This window comes from Arvicanthis niloticus, chromosome 6, assembly GCF_011762505.2.
Source record: "Arvicanthis niloticus isolate mArvNil1 chromosome 6, mArvNil1.pat.X, whole genome shotgun sequence".
In the NCBI taxonomy this organism is placed as follows: domain Eukaryota; kingdom Metazoa; phylum Chordata; class Mammalia; order Rodentia; family Muridae; genus Arvicanthis; species Arvicanthis niloticus.
The window spans coordinates 90,266,190-90,278,579 of record NC_047663.1 but is presented as its reverse complement, the minus strand read 5'-3'; the positions used below and the strand labels follow the sequence as shown (position 1 = coordinate 90,278,579).

At 47.0% G+C, this 12,390-nt stretch overlaps 1 protein-coding gene across 1 annotated transcript; it reads right to left on the bottom strand.

Moving 5' to 3' along the window:
* Nucleotides 1-352: 352 nt before the first annotated feature.
* On the bottom strand, nt 353-2,726 carry LOC117711548 (tryptase-like). Its single transcript, XM_034507284.2, is given in 5 exon segments — nt 353-709; nt 782-945; nt 1,903-2,168; nt 2,263-2,452; nt 2,543-2,726. Coding segments are annotated over 5 exon segments (846 nt in total). The 5' UTR covers nt 2,604-2,726; the 3' UTR covers nt 353-544.
* Nucleotides 2,727-12,390: the final 9,664 nt, after the last annotated feature.

The following is a 12,390-nucleotide window of genomic DNA, read 5'->3' as shown; positions in this document are numbered from 1 at the left end:
TTGTGATCATGAGTGTGTGTGTGCGCGTGTAGGTGTAAATGTACAATGATCTTTAACTGCTGAACCATCTTGCCAACCCTCCCACTGCCTCTATTTATCCCTTAAAGTTTTCCTGCTATTTCATGGATCCCAAGGTCCGGGATTTGAGGTGGTTGCCCATTACCCAACAGAATGAACTCGTGTAGATAGAAATTAAGATGACAAACAGGGTGGTGAGGAGGAGCCACCTCACTGTAGCTGCCAAACCCCATGGCTGGCACCCCAAAGTTCAAGCAACAATACCCCAACTCTCCCAGACATTTCATTTACCCATGTTGACTCCAGAATCACAGGAAAACTCACAGCTGCTTTAATGCATTTTATTGAGCCATAGCAGAGAGTGGCAGCCACCACAGTGTAGCTACCTGAGTCAGAGGGACAGGGTTGGTCAGGGGCTCAGGTAGAGCAGAGGTGGGGCTTGGGATGGGAGCAGGAGAGGAAAGCAAGGATGCCACCTGGGCAGAAGCAGCATGTTGGGATCAACAGAGGTCACTCTGGATGGGACTCAGAAGTCCTTGGGGACATAGCGGTGGATCCAGTCTAAGTAATAGGTGACCCGAGTGTAGATGCCAGGCCTGTTGGGCTGTGCACAGCCCTCACCCCAGCTGACCACTCCTGCCTGCAGCCAGGTGTCTTTGACCTTGCAGACCAGAGGTCCTCCGGAGTCACCCTAGAGAGGATAGGGGTCAGTATCCCTGTAAAGGCTGGTTAGGGGTGGCAGGGTGTGAGGACAGGGGCTCACCTGGCAGGAGTCATGGTTTTCATATCCAGCACACAGCATGTCATCATGGACAATGTGGACACTGTCATCTGTGATGAGACCTTTGTGATACTTCGAGTCACAAAGGCGGTTTTCTACAATGGGAACTTGCACCTCCTTCAAGGGAAATGGCGGCGGCAGGGTTACTGTGAATGAAAGAAAGACCATCATGTGGACAGCGGCCCACATGGCTGGCTGTTTTTGGAGGACAGGTCTGTTCACAAGACCCTCTTTGAGCCAGGCCCACTTCATTCAGCTTTGCCAACCTGGCTTCTTCCTCCAGTCTGGGCCTGGATTTCTGACCTTATACAGAGAAAGAGGACAGTCTCTAAGGGTCATTAGCAAGCCGGCTGGTCGGTGGAGGTCAGGGGCAAAGACGGCCATCTCCCCTCAGCACGGCTGGCTCTGGCCTAGGCTGGGTAGAGGATCCCAGTGGCACCTGGTCTTGGCCACTATTCTCAATCCCACCTCTGTGTAGATTGCAATCCCTAGCTCTGTGTCTGTGGAGATTGGATCCATCCTGTGGTCCATAGCCAGGGCCTGCTCATGGCCCTGTATCTGAAGCTCTGTCTACTCTTTGCGTTGTTAAAGCCCACTAGGAAGCAGGGAAACTGGCACTGGAAGCTTCCAAGGGAGGTGTCCAGCCTCACACAATACCAGTGGACTGGACGACAGCTTGTGAAATGCTAGTCCCTGTCACAGCCCATGAAATGTTGGTCCCTGAAGTTGTAACCAGCTTCTTTCTGTGTGTGTGTGTGTGTGTGTGTGTGTGTGTGTGTGTCTCTCTGTGTGTGTGTGTGTGTGTGTGTGTGTGACATTGTTGGTAAATGTGCTCTCACTCTTCCTCAATCAAATCTCTGAAATACAAGAAGACTGTGGCCCCTTCAGACATGAAGCCTTTGACTTTCGAGGGACCAAATGACTTATCCTAGGGACCATGAGGTGTCCTGGCTTATGGAATCTGAGAACCCTGTTGTTCTGATGCCTTCCCACTTCCTAGGTCTTCAGATTATCATCCTATAAGTTGGAGGAAAGCACTGTGCTGAGGATGTGGAGTGGCCACGCCCTCACCTATCCAACCCTCAGCTGAATCTACCACATACCACCATTGTCGATGTCACCCCAGCCTGTCACCCAGCATAAGGTTCCTGAGGGGAAGGTCTCTGAGGCAGGAGGCAAGGATACAGGGTGGACATAGCTGGAAATGTTCACAGGGTTTGTGAGTTTCAGCAGGGCAATGTCTGCACCATCCTGGGGAATGTAGAAGTCAGGGTGTGGGATGACCTGGCTCACAGTCAGCAGGTGGTCATGGTAATAGAGGTGCTGCTTGTGGAGCTGTACTCTGAACATGTTGGGGTCAGTGATATCCCTAAGGATCAAAGATATTTGTTTAGGAAACGTGCGAAGATAATGTGCGATGATCTCATCCTACAATATACTCTCCTATCCATTCCTTGTCCCACCCTACCAAGCCCAGAGAGACTCATGGTCCCACACAGTGTGCTGCAGTGAGCACCCACTGTGGGTGGATGAGGGAGCCGCCACAGCCATGCATCCAGTAGGTGCCAAAGACACGCAGGCTCACCTGCCAGGGCCACTTGTTCTCAGGTGCATCCTGTCCCCCCACAATGCCCTCTCGTGACATAGCTGGACCTGGGGATAAGACAGGGCCAGTCTTAGTACCATGGCATATGAGCTACGAGGATCAAGGAGAGGGACTGGGAGAGCCCAGAGGAGACTCACCAGGGGCTGCATGCACCAGGCTGGACAGGAGGAGCAGTGTCAGCAGCAGCAGCTTCAGCATTTGGACACAGTGAGAAGTAGTGCAGGCCCAGTTGGAGGTGAGGGCTAGACTAGTCTGAACAGGTTGTGAGGTGCAGAACAAGCCAGGAACCCGGGAGCAGGAAGGTAGGTCTATTCCGGGAGCTTGAAGTCTCTAGTGTCTTGGCCTCTCTGCTTCACAGCTACACTCAGATGTCAGAGACTGGCAGAGCTTAGCTGTCTTTGAACTTCTCTACCCAGCCTCAAGTTCCCTCTCCATTTATCCTTCAGATAAGAGTGGGGTGGGAGGAAGGGCATGCCATCCTCCAATCCAAGCCAGGAGGAAATGGGTGACTCAGACTCAGGGCCCAAGTGTCTGGGCAAAGAAGGGGCTCTGTCAACCTTCCACCACATTAGACAGAGATCTGTGGATAAAGCCTGTACTTTGGCCTCTGGGCAATATCTGATGACCAGGAGCGACCGCTCATCCAATGCATCTGTGCTTCAGGGAGTAGAGAGGCAACACATGGGAAGGAGGGGATTGCAGAGAAGCCACCAGCCTCTCCTCAGGCACCTGCCACCCCTGCACCTGTTCCTGGATACCACTCTTGTTTATCCACCTTAGTCTGTGACCCTCCTTGTCCTACTGATCACTAGTCTTTAGTCCCCTCCTTACCTTGAACCCTGTTCCTCCCTGGCTTGCCTGTCACCTTCTGGATCTCTTTTATTCCCTGCAGGTTCTAAGCCCTACTGGGCTGTGCCTTCTCCACACCCCAGCATCTCCATTGGAACTCCTTGAGGCAGCGTGAGGTGGTCAGAGGGTGTCCTGCGATGTCTCTCTGCTCCCCACTGGTTCTCTAACATAGGCATGCTGTTAAAAATAATAATAATATGTTTGCTAATTCTTTGAGAATTTCATACAATGCATTTTGATCAAATTCACCTTCTTCCCCAACTCTTCCCTTAGCTACTCTTCCCATCCTCACTTACCCATTTGATTGATAGTTTTTCTCCCTGCCCCAACTCTAGTTTTCATTGCCCAATTAATCTTGGGAGTGTGGCCTGTCCTAGTGTGTTGTCAGCCCGCCAGGCATTCCATCAGTAAAGAAAAGTGAGCATCTCTCTGCCCTACCAGCAGCTAACCAATGATGGTAGTTCCTCAGCTATTGGTGGGATGTTGTGTCCACACCCCTCTCTCCATGCTAACAATTTTGAGATTGTTCAGGTCTTGTGCATATTGTCACAGTTGCTATGAATTTGTTTGTGCAACTGCCATGTTGTATCCAAAAATATTGTTTCCTTGAGGTTGTCTACCACTTCTGGATAATAAACTTTCTCCCCCCTTTTCCTGAGCCTTCTGGGAGGGGTGACACGTGTGCAACTCCTTTATGGCCGAGCACTGCACAGTCTCTTACTCTCTCTACATTGGACAGTTGTGGGGGTGTCTCTGTGTTAAGTGTCATCTCCTGTAGGAGATGCATATAATGAGTCAGTAGAAGTTGTTTTGATGCTATGTACATTCAACCAAATAATAGATTCTCCCCCAGGACTTATGACATTTACAACCACAGGATATTGGTCCCATTAACAGTGCCAGGTATGAGTTCTATCTCTTGGAGCAGGTTTTGCATTCAAGGTGAAAGCGGTTGGTTACTTCTGTATCGTTATTGCCATTGGCAATAGGGTCTCCCCATCTAGTTCTGGAGAGTATCTGGGTGGTGGTACACACCTTTCATCCCAGCATTCGGGAGGCAGAGGTAGGTAGATCTCTAAGGTCAAGCCCAGCCTGGTCTACAGAGTGAGCTCCAGGACAGCCATGGCTACTTGGAGAAACCTGTCTCTAAAAAGAATATATTTTCAAAGCCTATGCATGCAGGGTGTCTATGGGATCTCATTGTAACCCCATATCAGTTGCTGGTGATTTAAAATGCTATCATGTGGTGTATAGTTGAGGTATTCACCCCCTACCCTTACTGTGTGGTTATTTGATTAAAAGAATTTTTATATATGTATGTATTTTAGAAACCTTCTATGATAGTAGGCTTCTATATACATACCAACTGATGAATGGATAATAAAAATGTGGTACATTGGCACAATAGAATATTGAGCCATTAAGAAAAACAAAATTAAGTCATATGTGATAGTTCACACCTTGGATCCCAGCACTCAGGAGGCAAAGGCAGGTGGATCTTTGTGAGTTTAAGGTCACCCTGGTCTACAAAGGCAGTTCCAGGCAAGCCAGGGCTACTCAGGGAAACTGGATAGAACTAGAAACAGCCCTTGTGAGTGAGGTAATCCAGACCCAGAAAGGCAAGCATAGCATGTGTTCTCTCATTTGTGCGTGTCAGCTTCGGATCTCTAGACGAGTGTGCTTCACTTCGCACACCCACAGAGATCAGAAAATAATGAAGGGGCCATGGAGGGTTGGGTACTTCCAAAAGAGGGAAAACAGAACATAGGGTATAAAGGACTAAAGGAATAACAGAGGAGGAAGGGTTAAACTGACCTGGGGAGTGGCCAGCAGAGTAGAAGAGGGAATATGGGAAGGATGCTAACTAAGGCCTTTTGAAAAAGCCACACGTGCCTTCTAAAGTCCAAGACTGACAGGACAGGACTCTCATGGCCCCACAGGTGGCCACAGGGTAAACAAGGAACGAATAGAAAACTCCAGGGCTAGGGGCTCGGCAGGCACCACCGAGCAATCCAGTGGATCCAGGCCCTGTGAGAGATGTTCTGATTGGCTCAAGATCTATCATTGGAATCAGTGAGCAGCACTGAAGAAGATGTGGCCAGAAACTAAGGAGATTCTGTGCAAATGCTTTCATGTGACTTCCTCAATCATACAATATCCCAACTCTTTAAGTATTTTATCTGAAAGATTTATTTAGTCTTTTTGATGTATGTGGGTGTTTTGCCTGCAGGTTTGTTTGCATGCCATATGCAGGCCTGGTGCCTGTGGAGGGTATTAGAAGACACTCAATATCCTGGAACTGGACGTACAGATGGTTGGCGAGCCACCATTAGTCATTAAAAACTGGACTCCTGTTTCTCTGGAAGAGCAGCCAATACTCTTAACCACATAGCTTTCTTTCTGACCCTATAATATTTTATCTCTTGATAGTAACAGAATTAAGTTCTCGCATATGTGATCAGCCACAAAACAGACAACCGACAACATCAAAACCTCACAATGCACCGAAGAAAGGTAAACAATTCGATTTAGGTAATGAAAATGTGAAAGATTTTGAGCTGTCAACTTTGGGATTCAAATTGCAAGAGGTCCTGCAATTGAACTACCCTCGGTGCTGGGATGCAGTGTGTCATGGCTTTGTAAGAGACACTGTTGGGAGCCAGTGAGCTCTTCGGCTTATTACAGACTTCTAATGCTCTGAAGGCTTCAAGATGGATGGATGAATGAGTGGATGGTTGAATGAGTGGATGGATGAATGAGTGAGTGGATGAATGAATGAGTGGATGAATGAGTGAATGGATGAATGAGCATCAGAAGAGTATTCCACAGGTCCCACGTGGCCCCTGTGAATTTCTGGCTGTGGTCCTGTAGGATCCAGAAGATAGGATCTGACTTGTAGGAGAATCCAGTGCCTGCCCAGCTCTGGACAGATGGGCAGAATGAACTGAGTCCTGGGTCACTCATTGTAGGCCTGGACACTGAGGTTCTGTCCTCATGGATTCTCCAGGCCACCGGCTGAGGGAAGGACCCCACAGGAGAGGGACAGGGGAACTGTTGGAGGCCCAGTGAGGGTTCTAGGCCAGTACCTAGAGGGCATCAGCTTTTGAGGGGCTGAAGGTGTGGGAATAGGTGGTCTTTCCTCTTCCATGATGGAGAAGGACCTGAGAAAGACCCTCTAATATGTTTTATAAAGCATCCTCTTTGGGCACATTGGAATGATGTTAGAAGTAAAGAATGGACCAGTGTGTGTGTGTGTGTGTTGGGAAGTATTAAGATTTTGGACATTAAACCCAGAAAGGTGGCACACACCCTTTTCTTTTTTCTATCTCCCTTCTTTATTTCCTTTCTTTCCTTATTCCATCCATCCATCCTTTCTTTCTTTCTTCCTTATTTCCTTTCTTAGTTTCTCTCTCTCTCTCTCTCTCTCTCTCTCTCTCTCTCTCTCTCTCTTTCTTTTTTTCTTTCTTTCTTTCTTAAGACAGGGTTTTGCTGTGTAGCCCTGGCTGTCCTGGAACTCACACTGTAGACCAGGCTGGCCTCACATTCAGATATTCCTATGCCTCTGTCTCCTGGTTGCTGGGATTAAAGGTGCTCCATCACTGCCAATAGTGGGAGGCAGAGGCAGAAGCAGGTCAGTCTCTCTGAGCTTGAGGTCATCCTGGTCTACACAGTAATTTCCAGTACATTCAAAGCAACATAGAGAGACCCTATTACCCCCCACCCCCCCCGCCCACACAAAGGTTATAGACAGTCTTATCAGTGGGCCAAAGAAGAAATCATAAGGGAAGCTAGGAAGACACAGAAATCTGTGAAATGAGAACAATACATCAGAACACATGGGGTGCTGCCAGAAACCATGCTGGGAGGGGACCCAGAGCTCTGTAGTTGTCACAGAGCACCAGGCCCAGAGGCCAGAAGAGCAGATGAACTCAGCAGTCACATAAGGAAGGCAATGACCATCCCAGGAGAGACTGAGAATATAACACAGGGCAGGGAGGTGAGGCTAGGGACCAGTATAACACATTCCCACAAATCTGTCAGGGTAAAAAGTTTGGGGACTGGAAGGCATGTCTTTCCAACCACCAGAAGATGACATTTCACCAGAATCCATGATGACAAGTCACATCTTATCTTCCAATGCCAAGTCCAAGCTTGTCACATGACAAGTCATTGTCCCACTTTTGTCCCAGCAGAGGTGAAATGGGTTTTGTAAATTTTTTTCTTTGATATTCCCTGGTCTTCACACTCTCTGAGATGGATGGCCTGAGTCAGATGCTACTGTGAATAATGTACCACATCTGTCTGATGGCGCTTTGTGATTAGATGACAGTTGTAGATTTGGGGACATCTCCACAGATGGGGATGATTTTCACCATCCCATGAGGGACACCTGCTATCAAACGGATTCTACTGGGGACCTTTGCCAACATCGTATGTGGCCTGGGGCAGATTCCCCACTGTAGCCCAGCCTTCTTCTGCCATCCTCACGGAGGATGAGGATGAGGAGACATGGTCCCAGGGCTAGAGGAACATTGTGCTGAGATGGTGATGGATTCCTTCTCCCATGGGCACCAGAACTCAGAATAACCAATTTTCATGAGTTCTTGGCCTCTCCTACTCCATGACAGTAGATTTCTGGTTCCCAGGTAGAAGTCGCCAGACCTAGGAATACAAAGGTTCACACTCTGTGCTCTCCTGTCTCGGGCAGATCCTATGTCTGAATCACATTCTTCTTATGAGAGACTCCCCAAGGGAGGCATGGCCCTGTTTGTCACAGTGTGCAGCTCAGGCAGCTTGCCTAGTGACAGAACTGATAACCTCCCTAATCACGTTTCAGCCACACACTTAACATGAGCTTATGAGCAAAGGCTGATGGTTGTCACCCTGCTTGGAAGTCACCCTGTACCCTGGGTGACGCTGATATCATGGTCCCTCTATATTAGCCTTTGGAGGGCTGGGGTTCCAGGCATGTGCCACCAAGCCTCACTGAGGTGGCATTATCTTATAAATGACATGGCTGCTCTCTGTGTCTCAGTTTTCTTACAACTAATAGAAGTCCCTGACCATGAGAGTCTCAGTGAGACGCTCTACCTCTGTAGGGCATGTGATTTAGAACAGGAATTGTGGAGGGTGGGAAACTCCCTGGCTCTCATAGCCCCATGTCTAATCAGCTTAGTCATCTGGCTCCAACCCGTCTGAAAACTTTAGAAAGGGCATGCACATCCAGTGTTTCATCTGTGGTGAAGACCACAGAACCTGAGCAGATTTGGTGGAGATATTGCAGAAGTGCATCGTGTGGACTCAGGCCACAGGAGTGGACGTGTCTTTGGCAAGTTTTGTGTGGGGTTAACAGTATCTGTCCTCCTCCTCCTCTTCCTCCTCTTCTTCTTCCTCCTCCTCCTTCTTCTCCCCCTCCCCCTCCCCCTTCTCTTCTCCTCCTCCTCCTTTTCCTCCTTCTCCTCCTCCTCTTCCTCCTCCTTCTTCTCTTCCTCCTCCTTTTCCTTCTTCTCCTCCTCCTCTTCCTCCTCCTCCTTCTTCTTCTCTTCCTCCTCCTTCTCCTTCTCCTCCTTTTCTTTCTCCTCCTCCTTTTCCTCCGATCCCCTATTCTCTGTAATACAGGATTTGAGAACAAGATAGAGTTAATTAGAAAACTTAAAACGCTAGCAGAGTGATGCCCATATGCACCTTTCATGTTTTACTACGATTAACATTCTATATCAAAATGATGTATATTAAATGATGTATATTACAGTGATCCATGCATCACAGTCAATGAGTCAATGGCAATTCAGCCCACAGTTATTTAAGTTTGATTGTTTTGGGATTTTGTTTTTGTTTTTATGAGACAAAGTTTCTCTGTGTAGCTCTGGATGTCCTGGGACTTACTGTGTAGACCAGGCTGACCATAAACTTAGAGATCTGCCTGCCTCGGCCCTCCATGTACTAGGACTAAAGGTATGGACCATTCTCAAGGACCCACCTTCAGTTTATTGAAAATGTTACTCACTTTCCTGAATGTCCATTTTGGTTACAGGATATCTGGCGATGTTTAATTGTCCTGTCTCCTTGGGTTAGTCTTGGTTGTGATAGGTTTTTTACAAAATGCTTTTAACCTTTAGTTGTATATTATGTCTATGAGTGTTCTACCTACATGTGTGTGTCTGTACACCAGTTGTGTGTTGGACATTCTGGGACTGGAGTTACAGACAGTTGTGAGCTGAGAATGAAACCCATGCTCTCTGCAATAACAACCAGGGCTCCTAACTTCTGAGCCATCTCTCCATCCCCTGGTTATAACAATTTATCAGAATTGTTTTTTCAGACAAGGTCACTTATACCCACGCTAGTTTCTGTGTAGCTGGTTCTGATGCTCCTGTCACTGTCTCCCAAGTTCTAGAATCACAGGAGTACAGTGTGCCTGGCTTCCTCTCCGGTTGATCCTCTTGGTGGCTTTGTAGATCGATGGTCAGGAGGTTGCAGCATGCCCCTCTCTGGAGGTTTGCGAGTTGCTTTCCAGTAGGTTCTTGAGAGGAAAAGGACAGAGGTGAGGTGTCTTTCCCTCATGTTGTAGCATGATCTCTACAAACCTTAGTGAATAATCTGTGTCATATGTTTTAAATGGCTTCACATACACTGTGTAGTCAAGGATGACTTTGAACTTCTAAACCTCCAGCCTCTACCTTCTGGTTGTTAGGATTAAAACTAAGTGCTACTATTGTCTGTTTGTTTGCTTGTTTTGTGGGCTAGCAATTGAACTAAGGGCTTCATCCATGCTAAATGAGTATTAGCTAAGGTATCTTCCTAGCTCTTTGTGTTCCAAACAGCCATACTACAAGCCAATAGGCTCCTTGCCTTGCACCCCAGCACCCTGTGTACAGAGATTACAAGATGGGCCACAAAGCCTGGGCCCTGGGCAAATGGCACCACACTGCATCCTAGGGCCAACACTCAATTTGCTCAGTCTTAGCACTTTCCCTTTTTGAGGATCTAAATAGAGATGAGGGTGTGTTCTGCTCTCCCTCCTTGGCATCATGATGAGGTCTTTCCTACACACTAGTATGATCTATGGAGCCTCCATTTTCATCAGTTATAAACCTTTTGGTTCATTACCATAGTGTGTGTGTGTGTGTGTGTGTGTGTGTGTTTGTATGTATGTATGTATGTATGTATGTATGTATGTATGTATGTATGTGTGTGTGTGTTTATGTCCACACTTGACTCAAACAAAGCCTAGATGTAAGTTTTAGTACAATACTGAAACTAGACATTGTCTCTGAACAGGCTGAAATGAAAGGAGGGGTAAATAAGAAGACAGACATGTCATGTGCACACGTGGAAAGCTTTACATTCTGAAGACTGCATTCTGCCCCTGCCACTGGTGTAATGACTATCAAAATACAGAAATGGAAAAAGGGCAGCCTTCAAATTCACAGGCCAGAGATCAACCTCTGGCAGTCAGAGGAAGACTGGAAACACAGGAAAAAGCTGAAAGACTCACATTCCTAATTTTGTAATGTTGTGTAAAGCTTTGGGAGCCCACAGTTTGACATTGGCATGCAAACAGACAGAGCAGTGGAAAAGAACAGGAATAAAGGAGAAATCCCACACAGAGATGCCAATCACAGAGATGCCAATCACAGAGATCCTGATCACAGAGATGCCAATGTGTTTATTGACAAGGGTGCCAGAAACGTTCTCTGGGAAGGGAAGATCTCTTCATCAAATGATGCTGTGACACCAGGATCCCTTGAGCACAGAGATGAAGCTTCTCTCCTACCTCACACCTTGTAGAAGTTAACAGGAGCCAGACATGGGGCCACATGTCTGCCATTCTAGTTCTTAGAAAGCTGAGGTAGAAAGATTGTGAACTTGAGGCTTGACTTGGAATATAAAAACCTTTCTAAAAAACAAAAACAACCAAACAACAACAACCACCAATACCCTCTCCCCAAACACATAACCCAGAAACTCCCTCAGTTTGGGAGATGGAGTCTTAGAGCATGTTTTCCCTCAAGCCTGAGAAACAAACAAACAAAGAAACAAACAAACAACAAACAGCAGTAGATGAATTGGACTTTGTTAAATGGTGGTGTGGCTCAGTGGTTAAAAGCATGCAAAGCCTGAAGAGATGACTCTATGGTTAAGAGCCTTTGTTGCCTCTAGGAACTGAGTTCCGTTCCCAGCGCCCACATGAGTAGCTCACAACTGCCTGTAATTCTAGCTCCAGAAGACCTGCTGTCTCTCGCCTCCAAGAGGGCCTGAACATGCAATCATACACAAGTACACACAGTTGTTTTGAAAAATTGAAACATTTCATAACTCAAAAATCAGAGACAGAGTTGGCTAGAGAGGTGGCTTTGCAGCTAAGAGGGGGACGCTCTTTGGAGGACTCTGTTCTAAAGCTCAGGTCCCAGCACCACATTGGACAGCTCCACTCTGCTGGTAATTCTAGCTCCAGGGGGTCTGCTGCTCCCTTCTAGCTTCATAGGCACACACACACTCACTCACATACACACATATACACTCCCATACACACACCCACACACTCATGCACATACATACATACTCACATACATACACACTCATATACATACACACACTCACACACATACTTTCACACACATTTACCCATATACATTTACACACAATCACATACACATTCACACACATACATTCACATACTCACACACACATTCACACAGTCTCACACACAAACTCACTCACACTCACACACATTCACACACAATCACACACACATTCACACAAGTCTAACATACACACACATTCACACACAAACATTCACACAGACATTCACACACTCTCTCTCTCACACACCCCCCCCACACACACATGTTCATGATACACAGATGCCAGTGAACACGTGGGAAGACTCTTGGCTATACAAACTCAGGAAAAACAATACAAACCACTCAAGATTCTTCCCTACATGAACAAGAATGGCTATCTTAACAAGAGATTTGAACTAGTGAGATAAGTCTGTCTCTGATAGCATGGGCAGTAAGACCAACCACTAAGAAGTGGGGCCCCATGAAACTGAAAATCTTCTTTAAGGCAAAGGACGCTATCAACACAGTGGACAAAGAGGCAGCCTACTAAATGGGAAAAGATTTTCTCT